Source organism: Mesoplodon densirostris, chromosome 7 (assembly GCF_025265405.1).
Source record: "Mesoplodon densirostris isolate mMesDen1 chromosome 7, mMesDen1 primary haplotype, whole genome shotgun sequence".
Classification (NCBI taxonomy): Eukaryota; Metazoa; Chordata; class Mammalia; order Artiodactyla; family Ziphiidae; genus Mesoplodon; species Mesoplodon densirostris.
This window is the reverse complement of record NC_082667.1, coordinates 64,163,144-64,184,054: the sequence shown is the minus strand read 5'-3', so window position 1 is coordinate 64,184,054 and position 20,911 is coordinate 64,163,144. Positions and strand designations below refer to the sequence as shown.

The 20,911-nt window shown below is 37.2% G+C and overlaps 1 protein-coding gene across 2 annotated transcripts in view; it reads left to right on the top strand.

The window, feature by feature from the left end:
- Positions 1–458: 458 nt before the first annotated feature.
- STK33 (serine/threonine kinase 33) overlaps positions 459–20,911 on the top strand; it is a 76,747-nt gene continuing 56,294 nt past the window's right edge. For both annotated transcript variants that reach the window (XM_060104738.1, XM_060104737.1), the window contains exons 1-7: positions 459–683; positions 1,753–1,866; positions 5,851–5,964; positions 8,839–8,943; positions 13,647–13,785; positions 16,033–16,121; positions 18,257–18,341. In XM_060104738.1, coding sequence (XP_059960721.1) covers positions 459–683; positions 1,753–1,866; positions 5,851–5,964; positions 8,839–8,943; positions 13,647–13,785; positions 16,033–16,121; positions 18,257–18,341 — 871 coding nt within the window. The remainder of the gene's footprint in view (positions 684–1,752; positions 1,867–5,850; positions 5,965–8,838; positions 8,944–13,646; positions 13,786–16,032; positions 16,122–18,256; positions 18,342–20,911) is intronic.

The window sequence follows — 20,911 nt, the reverse complement described above, 5'->3', positions numbered from 1 at the left end:
CAACCCACCAAGTTTCCTTAGACCATGCTTTGCTTAGCAGTTTTATGATTCTGTACAGAGGGTGATTCTTTTGACTCTTAAGTAAATAAAATGTCTGGAGTTCAAGAATTCAATTTTGGAAGATGAGAATGTATTGGTTTTTAGAAATATGTTCTAATTTTGTTGTAAATATTAACTTTCATGTATAGGCAGGATGCTTTTGGTGCTAGTTGCTAGTTTTTCTTTGATTTCTAGGAGGGTGATTGAATAAGAAAGAATTTTCTAAATGGTGATTTCTTTTCTACCTGCAGCTCTCATGTGTGACTGTAAGTCTAGTGCATCATTAACCTAAGGACCTCACCACTTGGAAGTTACAGTTTTCGCCATCAGCTTACCTTATCCTTTTTAGTCTGTTTTTTTTTTTCCTCAAACAGTGGAAACATCTTCTTTCAAGTTGCTTTTGTTGAAGAGTTAAGCAAATGGCTGATAGCAGCTGTGGTAAAAAATCCACAAAATGCCCCAACTGTTCATCTGCTTCTCAGAAAAATGTACTTTGTGTATGTTCTTGTAAAACAAAGCTTTCTCCAGTGTCAGTGGTGGAAATGTCACAGACATCGAGCATTGGTAGTTCAGAATTTATAGTTTCACCAGAGAGACAAAAAGAAAGACAAGCCAGCAAAGACATTACCTCTGGAAAAGATTTGGTAAATATTGAAGATTGTACATCTCAGCACAAGTGGATGTCCCATTCCCTGATCCCATCCCTAGATTCATCTATATCCCATGGACCCGTGTCCACCAATTCATTGCCTTCTTAACTATTAAAGTAACATTTCTTTCTTATATAAGAGGTGATAAAAGTTAGTTGGTAATTTCTTTTACGCTATTTCCAACGACTGCCCAATTAATGATTTCTCAGGATTATGAATAATTCAGAATGTTATTCCAGCTTCTTTTTTAAAAAATGGTTTATATGGAAATGAATTGGTTTTCAAATTGAATTAAATCTGAATTTGGGGGCATTTTCTTCAACTGATGCAGAATGAGATTTATGGTTGTGGTCAAATATAGGGTGGTTATTACTTAAGACAGTTCCTGGTTATCTAGATGGAATATCAAGTATACCTTACAAAATTGACTTGCATTAGTTACAATCTATGACTACCCAGTTGGACGGGTTTTGGTATATTCGCCTTTATAGAGAAGAGGCACTATGGAAGATTGTCATTGACATAGCACACCTTTGGAGACAGAGAGCAGTAAGTTTAAGAAAAGTTAGGTTCTCAGCCCTCAAGTTTGTACCTTTTTCACATTTTCACCCTAAACTGTTATTTCTGATTTGTATTATGGTATGGTTTTTGCGATATAGGTGTCTCTGAGTGAATTATTGCTATGTTATCTTCATTCAAGGTATATTTTGTGAATGTCTGGCCAGTAATTTTTTGTGTATAACCTATTTGAGATGACTGTTATGCCTTGAAACAAGGGTGATTGAGAAAGCTGTGAAGTTGCCTTCTCTTGTGATGTTAAAGATTTTAAGTCCTGATTTATCTTCTATGCAGGTCATCATGTAGACTTGCCTGGATTGAGGAGGTTAGATTGAATAACTTCTTAAGGCCTCTTTTAGCCTAATGAGTGAATGAATTATATAGGGCTTAGAATTTGAAAAAAACAGTAAACTATCTTGTACACAATAAATATCTCGACACACATTAAAGATTTGTCAGATTATTATATCTTAAAGTTAATATTAAAATTTCTTTTTGGTCCAAGCCCTCAAAAACCTCAAATGTAGAGAGAAAATCTTCTCAACAACAGTGGGGTCGGGGCAACTTTACAGAAGGAAAAGTTCCTCACATAAGGATGGACAATGGAGCTGCTATTCAGGTATATAGAGAGCAAACTGAAGCTACTAGAAATTTTCCAGTTTCTTATAAGTCAGTGTTAATGGCAAAAATGATTTAAAAGTAAGTTTCTAAGGAAAGGAAAGAGGAAACTTACCATTTTTAAGTATGTCAAAGTCTTTACTAAAGAAAATGCAGATTAATTATTTTTTCTGTTCATAGAGGTGCAAATGGACTTTAATAATTAAAGTGGGGAGCATTTTTATTAGACAAAATGAGAACATTTTGGTCTCCAGGTCTTGCCTGTTGCTGAGGGCAGTTGTGGAGTCTTTGTATAGACCTATTCAGGATGCAGACAGAGACCAGGTGACTTAGATGGTTTGGCTGTTCACTTCTTTGATGACCAGTAGTGAGGCTAGAATTTCCCTCATGGACCCCTCCATATTTTTCCAGCCTGTGATTGAGTGAATACCAATATTATTCTTCCCAGCATTCTAATTCTTATATACAAATATGACTTAAATTTTAGTACCATTTTAGAAATTAAAAACACCAGATTAAAGGAACTGCAACAAGAACAACAAGAAGAAAATTGTGTTAATGTTAAATAACTTTAAAAAATTGCTTTAAAAAATATTTGGCAATTTACTTGAAGAGATCAGAAAAAGTTTCTGAGAACTTCTGACCTGAAAAGTTTAAATCTTCCCTTGTAAACAAAAGACCTGAATTTTAAAAAACTCCACAAATTTACTGAGTTTTAAATTTAACCATAAGAGCTTTTATAAAAGCAAAATATATGTGTTTTGAAAAATTAGGAGAATATAGATAGAAAAGTGAAGAAGATAAAAATCATGAGCCAGACATAACCAATTTTAATATTTGTTATCTTTACTTCAGTTTTCTAGGCATGTAAAAGTCTTACCCTATTTTTTGTTTTTGTTTTTTTCCTGGTTTAAATTGTAAAATATTTCAAATATACACATTTTTTTTTTTTTCAGTACGTGGGCCTCTCACTGTTGTGGCCTCTGCTGTTGCGGAGCAAGGCTCTGGACGCGCAGGCTCAGCGGCCATGGCTCACGGGCCCAGCGGCTCCGTGGCACGTGGGATCTTCCCTGAGCAGGGCACGAACCCGTGTTTTCTGCATCGGCAGGCGGACTCTCAACCACTGTGCCACCAGGGAAACCCTACACATATTTTTAAGAAGTAACATTAAATGGTATAGTGGAAGTTTCTCTTCCCCCATTAAATAGACAGGCTCATTTTAAAGATATCATACCTTTCAGAAGAGTATAAAAAAGGAAACTACAGTCATCCAAAGTTCTACTACCTAATGATAACTATTCTTAATATTTAGATGAACAACTTTCCAGACATCAATGTAAGCACCTCCACATATACAGATTTTTCGTAATGGGATCATATCATGCATGCTTTCACACTCTATACTATATCATGGACTTCTTATATGCCAATAAAAAGAGATCTACATTACCATTGTAATAGCATCCTCTTAAAATTATTACAAACAAGAAGTCATTTTCTCCTTATTTTCATCACTATGTAATGATGCCAAAGCAGTTAGTTGAAGAAAAAGATTAATTTATAAACAACTAGTTGGGCAGTTGGCCTATTTTTCTACCCATTCTTCATTTAAAAAATCTTATAAACAGTATTAAAATACTGTGTCCAAGTTGTGGTTCTATATGTCTAGAGATAAAATGAGAGGTTAATTTTTAAAGGACAAGAAAAGTTGGGGAAGTGGTTAGGCATTATTGAGATTATTTTGTTCTGTGGGAATAAAAGGTTTAAGTTGAGATTTAACTCGTTTAACATAGTGTATAGTTGGGGGTTGCAGGTACATATAATAAAATGTTTTGTCTTATTTTAATCATCTTAGTTTTTTGACTTTGATTCTCACTATCAAGTGGTAATGGGAAGAGGGAAAAGCCAAAGTAATTATAAGTCAGCAGAAGGCAGTGTCCTGAGGACAATCCCTTGGACAGGATGTGCCCTGCCTGAGTGGGAGTCACCATTCACAACATTCAAGACCTCAGATCTGGAGCTCCTCCTCCAGGGTTCAACTCCATGTACCCAGTCTTTCACTTCTCTCAAATATGCATATGTATAGAAGGTTCCTGACTGGCTGGCTTGCTGACTAGATTGATTTATTGATTCAATTCATTTATCAGCTCACTCATTCATTCCACATTTGCACTGCTGTTCCTTTGAAATGCCTTCCTTGCTTCGATTGGATTATAGAAAAATATTCTCAATTATTTTTTTTTGCCTTTGTTCCCTCACATGCCTATCTCAGAAGCCATGTCTTTCATAACGTTTTCCCTTATTCTCCCAGTGTTTTAGCTCTGGTCTCTGGCCCCAGTGTCATTTTGTATTTTTTTTTAACTTAAGATTTTATGACTTAAGTAATAATCTTGTCTTTTGAGTAGATTACAAATTATGAGAAAACAGTAATTATGTTTTATTCATCTTTGTAGCCCCCAAAGTATGTATCACAAGGAAATGTCCAAGGAAAATCTAACATGTTGAAGCCGAACATTTCTTTTCTTTTCTTTCCTTTTCCTTCTCTTCTCTTCTTTCTTTTCCTTTCTGTCTCTCCCTTCCCTCCATCTCTTTTTTCTTTCCCTTTCCTTCTTTCCTTTCTTCCTCCCTTCCCCTTCTCTCCCCTCCCTTCCCCTTCTCTTCCCTCCCTTCCCTTCTTCCTCCTCCCTTTTCCTCCCATGCACTAAGCATGAGTATTTTGCCTACAAGGTTTCAGGCAGGCTTTTTAAAGGATACAAAAGAAACAGCTTCATAAGGTGTTTCTAGACCATCTTGGAAGGAAAAAAATGAGCCAAAATGTTTGTAAGCAAGAGAGTAATAATAGTGTTTGAGGACCAATGCATACATGTTGAAGGAAGTCAAAGGAACAATTACCATGGTGCAGAGTTAGGCAGAGAAGCCCTTCATAAGGAGGTAAGTAACTAATTGGATACGGATCTTCTTTTACAAAAGTAAGAAAGGAATGTAAGCAGTAGAAAACATAAAGTCTAGCAGTAATTTACCTGTTGCATGGTGAAGATGAAAGTAGTCACGCAGAGGGAACGTGGCATCTCTAAGGCAGGCTTTAGCTGGCTAACCCAACAGAGGCTTCCCCCAGCAGCATTAGCTCAAATGTTCTTTCCTGTTCTAGTCCCTGTGCATCATGGGTTGAGAAACTCTTGTTACTACCCTGGAGTTGATTCAGATCAAGGAGACTGACTCCCTCCAACCAAATTCACAAGAAATGAAAGTGTAAATGAGTTACCTGCTTGTTATTTTACAGCATGAAGTGGAATGCTGGTATTGTCAAGACCCACGCATTCTGTCTTTGTAAGCAGAAGTAAAACGATAAGCAGAAGGATCCTTTGTCTGGACAGTGTTACTGTGGATCGTTTTTTTTTTTTTTTACAGTGCTGATTTATATTAATATTTTGGTCATATATTCCTTTTCCTAAAACAAAAGGAAATAAAACAACAAAAGTGATTTTTTAAATAGAAACAGTGAAGATAAAGAAAAAGGGTTACTTGTTAAACAGGAAAGCAGTTATTCAGTGGTTAATATGTGTTGATTTTATAGTGTAGCTCTCAGAGTTTGGTGATAATTTTTTGGTTGAATGTATCTTATACACACACACATATATATTTGCATGTATGAATATTCCATTCCTCCTTTTTCTTATGAAGACATTTCATTAATATTGTAGTTTATAAGAGGTTCATTTTTTATGCTTTTCAAGTTTTTTACATTTCTTTGTAAGGATTTTTATGGTTTTCCTCTAAAGGATATTTAATAAAATTCATCAAAACTTATTTTGTTTAAGTAAGATGTGTTAATTAATATTGAAGCAAATATGGGGTGTCTTCTATTTGATTTTACCCTGGAGCAGAATCACTCTTCCCTTGGGTGGATACCTGTCAGTATTATATGTTTATTTGTAATCCTGATGAATGGCAGAGAGAGATAAAGGAACTCATATTTTTTATCCAGGAAATCTATACCTTTGGAAGAATATTGGGACAAGGGAGCTTTGGAATGGTCATTGAAGCTATTGACAAAGAGACAGAAACTAAGTGGGCAATTAAAAAAGTGAGCAAAGAAAAGGTAAGGCATATCAGCAGCATCCTACTGAGGGCACAGTGCCAGTGCAGGGTGGGGTAGGCAGTACAATTTTTCACACTAACACAGCTGACCCTGAGGGCCAGGGCCCAGGCTGTTCCCCTGGAGAAATGTGGATATTTCTCTGGCCTTCTGGGACAGGACCAGTTCTTAAACTCAAGTAGACAGGTACTAAAAAGCAAATGAAAGGATTACCTAACATAACCAGCATAACCAAATATAGGTAAATTTTACCAGAGAGAGCTGAAGGTGAGGGCTGATCATCAGTATGTGTAGATGTAGGGCTGTGGGCTAGCGATGTCTTAGTGAGAAATGGGTCCCGGTAGTCTCTCCTGATGTGGCTCTGATATACTTTGTCCCTATCTTTGCCTTTCCTTTGATTCCCTATTTCCTCATTGGTAGCTAACTCTGTTTGTTCATCCTACCTCCTCTTTCAGTTTGAACCACTTTTCCCCTGACTCTCTTCTGTACTGTTTACTTGTAATCACTGTATGTCTCATTAGATTTCATTGGAGTGAAGAACAACTGGGCTTCTTTTTAAGGGAGAATCTAAGTCCTCAAGCTTTATATCTGATCGTTTCATCAACTTTAAAACACTTTCTATGCCCGAGGAAAAACAAAAGACAACATTAGGTGTTTTTCCCTTGGATTTGCGATGATAAATATTACACTTACAAAAGGAAATAGTAGGTTTTATGTATTCTTTAAAACAAGCCATAGGAAATTATATACCATTTCCCCCTAAAGTTTAATACAGTAACATTAAATCTTAATAAAGGGAGATCCAGAGCCCTTCTAGAAATCTTTAGAATTAACTAAATGAATTGTTGGGGCTTCCCTGGTGGCACAGTGGTTGAGAATCCGCCTGCCAATGCAGGGGTCATGGGTTCTATCCCTGGTCTGGGAAGATCCCACATGCCGCAGAGCAACTAAGCCCGTGCGCCACAACTACCGAGCCTGTGCTCTAGAGCCCGTGAGCCACGACTACTGAGCCCATGTGCTGCAACTACTGAAGCCCGCGTACCTAGAGCCCGTGCTCCACAACAAGAGAAGCCACCACAATGAGAAACACATGCACCACAACGAAGAGTAGCCCCTGCTCACCACAACTAGAGAAAGCCTGCGTGCAGCAATGAAGACCCAACCCAGCCAAAAATAAATAAATAAAATAAATACATTTATTAAAAAGAAATAACTAAATGGGATGTTATTTCCTTTGCTCCTTTGATGTCAGATAGGGTTAGGGGTTAGGTTTTAGGGTTATATAGTCAGGATGCCTGCTTACAACTTTAGGAATTCATTATCTTGCACATACATATTGATGCTGCAAGTTTTCAGGACACTAAGATAGTAAAATAAAGTTATATAGTCAATATGTGAATTGGACAGTATATTACTGCATTATATACAGGTCAAACCATTTGTGGAGGGAGGTAGGAAGAGGATTGAGATGGATATTGTGATAACTCTCCATATCTAGTCTGTATAGGAATTTACTCCTCACAATCACTATTTCTCTTGACCCTCTAGGATAACCTTAAACTGTGACTTTCATCCTCCATGGGTGAGGCGCAGAGGGTGGGCAGTTTCCTATCCCTCCTGAGATGGTAATGGTTGAAGGGTAAAGGTAATTGGAAGCAGGGATGACACTAGGAAAAATTTTAACTAGGTAAAATTTGCCTTATGATCAATCCCTTTCCAGTCCTTCAGGAACTATTATGTCTCTCCCAAACTTGGGGTGGGGGCAGGGATTAGGGGTAAGGAGGGAGGAATAAGAACTTTATTATCCCTTTCAGGGATATTTTCATGTGAATGAGGACAATATTTATCCTTGAATAATGATGGTAATTTAGATATCAAGAGGGGTGATGACTGGGATGGTGGTAGTGGTGGTTAGGGTGGAGAAAGCCCTTCTGGAATTTCTTAGATGACATTGTAGACAGTTACTTACACCCTGAATGAAGGCCTGGTCAGGTGTGGTTAAGGGTTACATGTAAGGAGATAAATTGGAGTTAGGTTGGTATGAAGGCAAAATCTCCATCTCCATCTTGATCGAGCGTGCTCTCTCTCCTCTTTCTCTCAAATTTTTGAGGCTGGGGGACTAGGAAGTAATATAATGCAGGGCTAAGTGTAGGATCTCACTGCCTATTGGTTCTTTTGATATGTATATAAATAGAATCAAAACAAAACAACAGGGCCTCCCTGGTGGCGCAGTGGTTGGGAGTCCGCCTGCCGATGCAGGGGATGCGGGTTCGTGCCCCGGTCCAGGAGGATCCCATATGCCGCGGAGCGGCTGGGCCCGTGAGCCATGGCCGCTGAGCCTGCGCGTCCGGAGCCTGTGCTCCGCAGCGGGAGAGGCCACAACAGTGAGAGGCCCGCGTACCACAAAAAAAAAAAAAAAAAAAAAAAAAACAATAAAACAAAAACATTTTATTTTAACAATTCTAACATTTAATGAGACAGATGCTTTATATCCATTTTCTAATTGATGTCCCGGGAAAGTAGATTTTGCTTTTATTATGCTAACATCAAAGGATCAATACGATTTTGAAGAAATTCCAAAAAGCCTATTAAAAATTGCAATAATTTTGTGACATGACAGAGACCATGTTGTAGCTAATTTATAGAAACAGTCCAAGAAACATGTGGTTTGAGGCCAAATTATATATCTCTTAAAATTGGACAAAAGATAAGATGGGGCATACTTTAATCTTAACACATAGGGAAGTTGCATGTTATCTTTTGAAAAAGGAACTTCTAAAGAAAATGTAGGAAAAATATTAAATAACTTTAACTTTTATATTGAGGTATGCAGTAATGAAATTCGTATGTGAAATCTATGTTTCCTCATCATTGAAGGCTGGAAGCTCTGCTGTGAAGTTACTTGAACGGGAAGTGACCATCCTAAAAAGTGTGAAACATGAACACATTATACATCTAGAACAAGTATTTGAGACGCCTAAGGTAAAGCTTTGTCAGGTGCTGCATTTTGAAAATTGTTATTATTACAAAATGAACATCATTCCCTTGGGAAGTAATCCTTTTGGGACACAGTGGCTCATGTCCTTGGCATGAGTCTGTCACTGGAGACTGATGAGAGCATTCTGGAGGACTTTTTGTTGTTGATTTTATAGTTAGGTGTCTGATGATTAGATTGACGTCTTTAGTGAAATTCCTGGTGGCATGTTGAAAACAAATGTTTAAAATTGAAACAACCTCAGATATAACCCATTTGTGACCAGAGCTTCCTTAGAAGTGTCTTTCTTTTTGCTTTGGTCTTTGGTTCTCCATTAGAGTCTCTTGGAATATTGTCATAAGTTTGCAAGTCTAACTCCACAGTAGAGTTGGTATGGGCATATTTGGCACTATATAGAAGATATTTTGTCATCTGTGTCTTAAACTAATATGTTTAATCTTCCTTCTTTCCTAGATGTTTTCATTCTTGTCTTTCAATGCTTGTAATTTTCATTTAGAGTTGCTCTGAAGCCTGGGTTATTTGCCATTCTGCCTTCAAGTTGTTTATGCACATGGGCTTGGGTATTTCTCTGCTTGGAGGCAGTATGATACAGTGGTTAAGCATGTGGACTCTGGGGTCAGATTGCCTGTGCAATATCATCCTGGCTCCACCACTTATTAGCTCTGAGACCATGGACAAGTTACTCAACCTCTCTATACTTGAGTTTCCTCATCTGTAAGATGGGTTTAATGATAGTATCAACCTCATTTGGTTGTTGAAGGATTAAACGGGAAAGCGAATATAAAGCATACATCTCATCGACTGTTAGCTATTGTTCTTTGTTTCCTTTGACAGTCTCTAAGGCAGCAATAGTCAACTTGCATAATGCATTATGCTTCATTCATTAGAAGTGCTTGATAAATGTTAGAGACCACAGTTACCTTTTATGGGAGCAGTATATGGCAGTGGTGCCAGAAGGCTTCTCTATCTTTTCAGTTTTAGAGTTGTGACTTATTTTATCCTCAAATCTGCTTAGAATAGTTTTGCTCTTTATCATCAGTTTTAACCAATTTGATTATGTTGTGCCTTGGTATAGTTGTCTTCATGTATCTTGGCTTGGGGTTCATGGAGCTTCTTGAATCTGTGAGCTTATGGTTTTCATCAAATTAAGGAACATCTTGGCGGTTATTTCTTCAAATATTTTTTCTGCCTTCTCCTACTTTTAGGACCTCAAGTACACATGAGATTGCCTGATATTGTACAAAGCTTACTGATGCTCTATTCATTTTTTTCCAATCTTTTTTCTCTCCCTGTTTAATTTAGCAGAGTTTCTATTGTGATATCTTCGGATTCAGTAATCTCTTTTTCTGTAACATCATATGTGCTGTTTATCCCTTCCAGTGGAAATTTGATTTGGATCATTTTTCTATCTTCCATGTTTCTACTTAACATGCTATTTCCTTCTCCTTAAATATAGTTATAATAACCTTTAATGTCCTTTTCTATTAATTCTATCATATGTGCCATTTCTAGGTCAGTTTTAATTGATTGATTTTTTTCCCCTTCATTATATGCCTGCTTCTTTATATGCCCATTAATTTCTGATTGGGTGCTGGCTATTTTTTATATTCTTACAACTATTTTTGAGCTTTATTCTGGGACATAGTTAAGTTATTGGAAATAGTTTGATACTTTTCAAGCTTGCTTTAAGCTTTGTTAGGAGGCACCAGAGCAGCCTTTGGTCTAGGGCTAATTTATCCTAACTAATGAGGGAAGACCCTTTTGAGTATTCTACCCCATGAATAATGAGATTTTCCACTCTGGCTAATGGGAATACAAACCCTTCCTGGCCATGTGTAAGCGCCAGTGATTGTTCCTTCTGATCTTTTCACATGGTTCTTTTCCCAACTTTGGGTAGTTTCCTCATACATATGTGCTAGTTGGTACTTTGCTGAAGAGTCGAGGGGGGCTGTCTGCAAATCTATGGAGCTTTCTCTCCATAGATTTCTCCTCTTTGGTAATCTTCTCTGTGAACTTTAGTTGTCTTGGCCTTCAGGGACTCCCAGCACCATCTCCTCAGTTCATGTAGACTGCTGGGCTCTGTTTGGATTCCTTTTCCCTTCTCTGTGGCTTGGAAACTCTCTCCAGACAGTAAGCTAGGATAATCACGGGGCTGGCCTCATAGGTTTCCCCTCTCTCAGGGATCACTGCCCTATGCTGTCTGATGTCTAATGTCTGAAAATTGTTATTTTATGTATTTTGTCCATTTCTTAAGTTGTTTCAGGAGGGAGGGTAAGTCTGATCTGTTACTTCATCTTGGGCACAAGTGGGAGTCCAAATCTAGAATAATTTGAAGGCCAAAGAAACCATCATCTGTGATTGTCTTTTTTATGTATTGTTTGCCCTTGATTCACACAGGTCACATCTGACTCCCCATCTTCCCAACTCACACAAATGCCTAGACCTTCTGTTGAAGCCATCTTAAGGATAAATGGAAATTGCTACCTGAAGGGTTAGGCTAAGGTAGTAATGCTGATCATGCAGTTTGACTATGTATGGTTTCTTGTGAGTCCAAATGTTTTCCAGGTCTACACAATTACTTTTAATAATTATAGAAAGAGTTGTAAAAAACTACTGTTGATATAACTTCTATCAACATACATATTTTAAAATGACATCAATTTATATTGTAAGCACTGCTAATATAACTTTCCCTTCCAAATAGCTCACTTACCATTTCATTTCATGATCCCTACGGTGCTGTCAGTGGAAAAAATATGGCCTAGTTCAAAAGCTTATTTATGTGTTAGACTTTGCAGCATTGAAATTCTAAACATCTTGAGGTTGAGTGAGTCAGAATTTTGACTATAGGAAGAAAGGTTGTTAGCCTTCTCCTGTATTTGTGCTTGCTGACTGAACACAGAAGTTGCACTAGTAGTGGTAATAGAATAGGATCAGATTCCAGAATCTTAAAAACAGCAATGAAAATGTGGTATAGGATAGAATGGAGACACGGAGGGTAGTCTGTGTCTGAATAGCATAGGTATGAAAAAGACATGCATTTTAGTTGACTGTGAATCTTTTTGACTTAATAGATGACTTGGCTATCAGAAAACCTAAGGGTGATCTTAATATGTATGCACAGAAACAGCAAATATGTATGCACAGAAACAGCAAAAATGTGCCACATTTCATTTGTGGCTTTTTACGATTTATACCCAATTAGTCACTAAGTCCCACTATTTCTCCCTCCAGGTATTTTCACATCTTTTTCTTCTTCCTTCTTTTCTCCATTCTGTGCCTCACATCTACCCTCTTATAATCAGAGGTCAGTTTACGCAGCATGTGAGCCAGTGGCATGTGGCCTGTTTTTTTATGGCCCATAAGCCAGGCTTTTTACATTTTTAAATGGTTGGAAAAAATGTAAAAGAGTAATATTTCAAGACATGTTAAAATTATATGAAGCTAAATTTCAAAGTCCGTAAATAAAGTATTGTTGTATCGTTTATGGATGGTTTTATGCTGTAACAGCAGAGTTGAGTGGTTGCAAGAGATTGTATGTCCCTCAAAGCCAAGAATATTTACTACCTGGATCTGGCCTTTACAGAAAAAAGTTTGTTGAGCTCTGCTCCTCATTACTGTTAGAGTGTTCATTTAGAAATGCAGAATTGATAGTAGCACATACCTTTCCCCCCACTCCAGACATCAGCTTAAAAATCTTCAGTGGCGGGCTTCCCTGGTGGCGCAGTGGTTGAGAGTCCGCCTGCCGATGCAGGGGACACGGGTTCGTGCCCCGGTCCAGGAGGATTCCACATGCCGCGGAGCGGCTGGGCCTGTGAGCTGTGGCTGCTGGGCCTGCGTGTCCGGAGCCTGTGCTCTGCAGCGGGCGGGGCCACAGCGGTGGGAGGCCCGTGTACCGCAAAAAAAAAAAAAAAAAAAATCTTCAGTGGCTCCTTATTGCATATGGGGAAAAAAACCCAGCTCCTTTGTGTGACATCCAAGACTCCTTACAGCCTGACACCAACGTGTTCTTTCTGGCCTCACCCCTCACCATCTCAGTGTTCTCTGACTTACCAAACTCCCAGTGCTATTAGCACTGAGATACTTGTTATTCTTTAACTGCCAGCACTGGTTTCTTTCTTTCTTTCTTTCTTTTTTTTCTAGCCTTGCAGCGCTGGCATGCGGGGTCTTAGTTCCCGACCAGGGATAAAACCCATGCCCCCTGCAGTGGAAGGGCAGAGTCTTAACCACTGGACCACCAGGGAAGTCCCACCAGTGCTGTTTTGAGCTTTGGAGTCTGCAAATGCCATGTGCTATGCCTGTTCTTGCCCATATTCTCTACCCATAAATCCCTATTCAGTCATCCAGACGTGCCTGTATGTTGCCTCTTCAGTGAGCATTCTTTAGGCAAAGGCTCCCCTCCTCTGTAACCTCATCACATTTCGGGCATTCCTCTTCTGTTAGCCATTACCCCATGGTATTGTGATTATAGCTAAACTCTGAACTCCTTGAAGGTAAAGGCTATGTGTCTTATGCTTCCTTTTTCCTCTAGTATCCTGCATAGTATCTTGTACGTGATAGGTAACAAATAGTTTTGAATGAATAGATCAATTGTAACCATATTTCTGCTATACATATACAATATATAACATTTTAAAGATCCTCAACTAAATAATTTGTGCTGTCTCTCTTTTTAAATTTATAATGTCAGAAAATGTACCTTGTGATGGAGCTTTGTGAGGATGGAGAACTCAAAGAAATTCTGGATAGGAAAGGTCATTTCTCAGAGAATGAGACCAGGTGGATCATTCGAAGTCTCACCTCAGCTATAGCCTATCTTCACAGTAAGGGTAAGAAGAGGACCATCCAGCTCACTGACTCATGAGCGCAGATACCACTTTTGTTTAAGGGCAATTGTATTCAGGGTTCATAGTCACAGAAATAATGCCTACTAATATGGAAGATTTTCTTTTAAAAATTAAAAAAATTTTTCCTTTTTAACTTTATAGGTATATTTTAATTAGAAGCAAGGCAGGTATGCAATTACATTGTACACAGACAAGATGAAATTATGAATGTTTCTACAGAACAGTTTGAAAAGCTAATATTATCAAATCAAAAATAGAAAATCAATAATAAAAGTGAAATTTCTAAAAACACATATATTAATAATGTTAAAAATCTGTATATTCTAGGCATTTAAAAATTTTTTAGATTAATTATTAGAGCAGTTTTAGGTTCACAGCAAAATTGAGAAGTTACAGAGAGTCCCAGATACCTCTGCCCGTGCATGCACATCCTGCCCCGTTATCAGCATCCCCCATCAGAGTGGTACATTTGCTACAATTGATGAACCTACATTGACACATCATTATCACCCAAAATCCATAGTTTGGATCCATAGAATCCAAAATTCTATGGATTTTGAAAAATGTATAATGATACGTATCCACCAGTATAATACCATATGGGAATCATTTCACTACTTTAAAATCCACATTTAAATATTATTCTAATTCTTCTAATTGCTTTACTGTTCTTTGGTGTTACTGCTACTGTTTTTCCTCGTGCTCCTGCTTTTTTTTCTTCCATGTTAGTTTGGCTTACATGTGACTTTAGAAACTTCTCATTTTATAGATGAGAAAAAGCTTTGTTCCAGAGAGGTGAAGTGACATGGTTAGGTGTGGCAGAGCTGGTACTGGAACCCAGGGGTTCATTCAGCAGATATTTCTTGAGCACCTACAGCATTGTGGCTAGTTCTAGAGTTACAGAAGTTAAAAGACAAGGCACCTGCCCCTCAAGGAAATTGAGAGGCAGATGAGAGATGGAGTACAGAAAACAAACTGTAATGCAACATGATAATTTCTGAAAGCCATATAAAGTGCAAGGAGCATAGGTATATTAAGTGCCTCATTTAATTTGAAAGTCAGGGAAGAATTCACAGAGGAAGCAAAACTTGAGATGAGGAATACAAACTCAGATGAAAAGGGGAGGGCTTTCCAGGCAGAGGACAAGTTTTGCAAGGGCAGGAAACCAAAGGCTTAATATTTTGCTAATGTCGATTCTTCCACATTAAGCTGTAAATTCAGTATAATTTCAAACTAAATCTTAACAGGATTTTTCATGGAAGTTGATAAAGTTATTTTGAAATGGGTGAGAATAGTAAAGAAAACAATGAAAAAGAAGAACAGCGGAGGCAGCAGAGAGACTTGCCCTGCCAACTACTAAAACAAAGATAAATTAAAATTAAAATTTTGTGGTATTTATGTAAGAAGAGATAAGGAGAACAATAGAAACAATAAAAATTCCAACACAGGCTGGAACTGTGTAAGGGAACTGTAAATAATTAGGTATAATTGCCAGTCCAGGGCTCATTCAGCTTCATTTTTCCAGAAATTATGCCTATAACTTTTTAAGTTTAGGGAAATGATTGCTATGGATATGAACTGAATCAGTTATTTGCAAAGGAAATATTTGGTACATGAGAGTATTTGCTTGTACATAAAAGTCCTACCTGAGCTCTGACATGTTCAACTGGAGATTTTGTATCTCAGGGGTTTTTGTTTTTAATTTTGATGTATAGAGTAAGAAAGTGGTACTGATGTTGTAGAAAAATATACTGAAATAAGTGTAGTTTGTATACATGTTGCCAGGTTGCAGTATGTTAAATGTTTATACTGGCAATAACACATGCATAGAAGTAAAGAAGTAATCCTCTATTTGAAGAGCGAAGGACATGGGAAACCTTCCCAGGCTTGTAAGTACACGTGTCTCCCTCCTCCAGGGAATACCTAACCTTGGACAGGATCCTCTTCCACACTTACCAGGCCACTCGTCATGAAGAGCGGCCAGTGGAGCAGCAGGGGATTGGGGAGAGGTGAGGGAGCCAAAGAAAATGGCTCCTTAAGGTTAGAAGCATGGAGAAAAGGCATTTGAATATCAGGGAATAGAAGAGGGCAGGATTACACCTGGCCCTCGTCAAATTTTTCAACAGTGGATGTTAACTGGTCAAGTATATTTATTTGTTCTATTTGTGTCCTCTCTAATTATTTTTTCATTATCCATTTCATTTGATTTGTTGTTTATTTTCTTGGTAGATATAGTACATAGAGATCTAAAACTGGAAAACATAATGGTTAAAAGCAGCTTTATTGATGCTAATGATGAAATGAACTTAAACATAAAGGTAAGATATTAGAAATGGTGGTAAGTATTTGCCTATAAACAGTTTGATAGCGAAGTGGCAAAGTACATCCTCTTTTTAGATACATTTTGAAAGCTTTTAAACAGCCAAAACTAAGTGCTTGTGCTAAAAAAATAAAAATTTCACAAAAGAGGTTGTGACTGACAAGAATAATTTTACAAGTTAAGTGGTGCTATTGAATTTTTCTAAAGTACATATTCATTTGGATAGTTCTAAATCATTAGTTAATAGCAAACAAACAGATACTCTGAATTCTAATTAATTTCAAAATTATGCCTAGTAATTTGATGTAAATGTGTTACAGATCTAGAGAAAAAGTGCACCTTGGCTGTGCCTTTGATACTAAATTAATGCTAAAGTCTGTATTTCTCATTTAAAAATAAAGTCTGTATTTCTCATTTAAAAATACCCAAATTTAATAATTTGGGTATTAATATTTATGTCCTAAGAAAAATTAATGTGCCAAGTATTTATTTTTGAAGACTTTATTCAAATTAAGTGTTCCTTAGTGTCAAATAAATGATAGGATACATTATTTATTACTTAGCACTTTAAAAGTGGCTGCTTTCAAAATATATGAATGTGTTAATTTAGGAATAAAATGTTGTCTGTGAATAACTTGCTCTGTTGCATTTAAATAGGTTTAACAGCATTGTTGTTTTACCCAAGTAAAGTAAATGTTCTTAAATATTTCCACTGTAAACTTTATGAGAGCAGGAATTCTGTGTGTCTCATTCACTGTTGGTACCTGGAGTAGTGCCTGAAGCATAGTATGTGCTCAATTAATATTTGGTGCATAAAGGAACAAATGCTCTCCAAAGAACTGAATTGGATCATGAAAGCTTTTATATATTTGATATCTGCATAAATTTTCTGTGGAGGAAGATATGTATCATAATGCTCCAAGTAGGATCATTGTGAACACTCCTGGAGAAATTTATTAATCTCTTTAGAAAAATAGTAATATCACATTGTTGATAGGAATATTTTCTTACTCCATGCGGTACTGGAAACTTTCCATTCAGTGTCTGTAGACCAAAAGCCTATCTTTGGTTGTGTGATCAATAAATGTGCCTGGGGCTTCCCTGGTGGTGCAGTGGTTGAGAGTCCGCCTGCCGATGCAGGGGATGCGAGTTCGTGCCCCGGTCTGGGAGGATCCCACATGCCGTGGAGCATCTGGGCCCGTGAGCCATGGCCGCTGAGCCTGCGCATCCGGAGCCTGTGCTCCGCAGCAGGAGAGGCCACAACAGTGAGAGGCCCACGTACCGCAATAAATAAACAGATAGATAGATAGATAGATAGATAGATAGATAAATAAATAAATAAGCCTGTTTTTCTGCTTTCAGCCCAAGGCTGTTCCAACTTGGGAGACAAGACCAAGGGCACGTACTGAATATTTAATAACCAAATGTTTAATGACCAAGATTTAGAACTGAGCAGAAAGCCTGCAGTTGCAGCAGTAGGCCTCCTGTGTATTTGTAGCTATATTGTGGTTTTTTTTCCTCTTAATTTGCTTCTCGTAGTTTTTAATAGTGTAATAATTTTTTAAATTAATATACTCTAGAAACACAAAGGAAATAATAGTAAAGAAAAGATAACATTTACTAGAGATAATGTTTTATAAATAATTATTAAAGGGGGGAGTTTCCTTGAGTGCTGACAAGGATAATGATTTGCATTTATAACAGCGCTTTAAACTGGAACATAGCTTGAGCATCAGAAAAATAGATGATAAACTTACTAAGGCCAGAATGTATTTTACAGTGAAAGAACTTTATAAAAATAACTTTTTTATTTGAAAAAAAGTTAAATGCCTTCTTGCAAGAACAACTTCCTATGTTGAACTGGTGAATTTAATTAGAAGGAATGAACAATCAACATCATGGGTGTTTTCTCAAGATTTGACAAACCAAGCTTCTCTCTACCAAGTTTCTTCTTCAAAAGGAGGGGTGGGTGGGGAGGGGAAGCAAGGTTCTTATTAGTAATACAGGTAAAGCCCCTCCGTCCTCAAGAATCCCTGAATTAAATGCAATACAATGCGGTGAAAGTCCTATTTGCAGAATGAGTGAATTCTGGGACTGGAACACAGGTAACTCCGTATGAGTTTCTTCTTGTAGGTGACTGATTTTGGTTTAGCGGTGAAGAAGCAAGGAAGGAGTGAAGCCATGCTGCAGACCACATGTGGGACACCTATCTATATGGGTAAGTTAGTAGACTTAAAATGATATTTTTTCTATATGAAAAAGTAGAACAACTAGTATGGATTAAAACCTGAGCAGTTCAATTTCACGTCATGACTTAATGGCCCTGATCAAGCTACATTTTCTTAGGTCAAATAATTTTAGTTGTTTTAGCAGATTTCTCATAGTTCTTATCTTCAAAGATTATACTTTTCATTATTTCTCTGGGCTCTTCTTATAGCTCTTTATATCTCTTAGGTTTAGGTCTCTTACACCCAAACTTAATTATTGTTTTATTAATTCATGCTAAAATCATGAGTATGTTTTGCTTCTTTCCATTTTTTATCCAATTTCATTGCCATCCAGTGGTTTTTCATAGAAAAACCTGAAGTATAATTTAAATACCATAAAAACGTACCATTCAGTGATTTTTTCATACATTCACAGAGTTGTGCAACATCCACAATCCAGTTTTAGAACAGTTCTACCCCCAAAAGTTGCCTCATGCCTGTTTGCTCTCAATCTCATTCCCATCCCAACCCCAGGTAACCACTAATCCTTATCTCTCTGGATTCGCTGTTTCTGGACATTTCATATAAATGGGATCATGCAATATGTAGGCTTATACGCCTGGCTTCTTTCACATAGCATGATGTTTTTGAGGTACATCCCTGTTGCAGTCTGTTTCTTTATATTGCTGAACAGTTGTCCGTTGTATGTTGTTTATATATTTATTAGCTGATGGGCATGTCGATTGTTTCCAGTTTGGAGCTATTATGAATAATCCTGCTATGGACATTCGTGTACAAGTATTTTTTTTAAGATTTTTTAAAATTTTATTTATTTTATTTTATTTATTTTTGGCTATGTTGGGTCTTCGTTGCTGTGCACAGGCTTTCTCTAGTTGCAGCAAGGGGGGGCTTCTTTTTGTTGCAGTGAGCAGGCTTCTCATTGCGTTGTCTTCTCTTGTTGCAGAGCATGGGCTCTAGGCGTGCGGGCTTCAGTAGTTGTGGCTCGCGGACTCAGTAGTTGTGGCTCGCAGGCTCTAGAGAACAGGCTCAGTAGTTGTGGTGCATGGGCTTAGTTGCTCCATGGCATGTGGGATTTTCCCGGACCAGGGCTCGAACCCGTGACCCCTGCACTGGCAGGCAGATTCTTAACCACTGTGCCACCAGGGAAGTCCCTCGTGTACAAGTTTTTATGTGGACATGTGGTTTCATTTTCCTTGGGTAGCTACCAAGGAGTGAAATTGCTGGGTCATATATTATTTATGTTTATACTTTGTAAGAAACTGCCAAACAATTTTCCAAAGTGGCTCTAATATTTTACCTTTGTACTAGCAATGTATGAGAGTTCCAGTTTCTTCATATCCTTGCTAACTCTTTATATTATCTATCTTTTTAATTATAGCCATTCTAGTGGTTATAAAGTAGTATCTCATTGTGCTTTTTAATTTGCATTACCTTAATGACCAATGATGTTGAGCATCTTTTCATGTACTTATTAGTCATTCATATATCTTCTCTGATGAAATGTCTATTCAAATCTGTACCTATTGAGATGATCATATATTTTTCTCTTTAAATTTATTAATGAAATAATTACATTAATAGATTTTTAAAATGTTGAACCATCCTTGTACTTTTGGATTAAACCCCACTTGGTTTAATGTACTGCCATATTCAATTTGTCACCACTTTATTTAGGAACTTTGAGTGTAGCTTTCTTTCTTTTAGCTGCCCTTGTCTTTTTTGATGTTAGGGTTATAATATCCTCATTTTAAAAATAAAATATTTTCACTTTTTGTATGCTCATGAACCACTTAAGCAATAGAAATTACCTGTTCATTAATTATTTGATGAAATTTCCCCTTAAAATTTTTTGGTCCTGATATCCTTTGGGGGATAAAGTTTCTATTATTAATTTATATTAGGTTATTCAAGTTTTTCACATCTTCTTGAGTCATTTTGATAATTTATGTTTTTCAGAAAATTTCAAAATATCCAGTGTAACATTTGCAAAAATGAATACTGTGTTCAATCACAGAGAAAACTCCTAAAAGTTGGAAACCTTTAAGTCACAATTACCTAGTATAATGAAGAAAGCCAGACAGAAAAACCAAAAGGCTAGATAAATTAACACACATTCACATGAGCATCAAACACATCCCAACCACCTAGAAAATTTAACCCCCCACCCCCCTGGCAACCACCCATTTATTCTCTGTATCTATGAACCTGTGTCCATTTTGTATTATATTGTTTTTTTGTTTTGTTTTTTAGATTCCACATATAAGTAAGATCATACAGTATTTGTCTTTCTCTTTCTAGCTTATTTCACTTGACATAATAACCTCAAGAACCATCCATGTTGTTGCAAATGGCAAGATTGAATTTTTTATGGCTGAGTAGTATTCTATTGTATATGTAAACCACATCTTCTTTATCCATTCATCTATCAGTGGGCACTTAGGTTGCTTCCATATCTTGGCTATTGTAAATAATGCTGCATTGAACATAGGGGTGCAGACATCTTTTCAAATTCTTGTTTTTTTGGGTTTTTTTCCAGAAAAATACCCAGAAGTGGAATTGC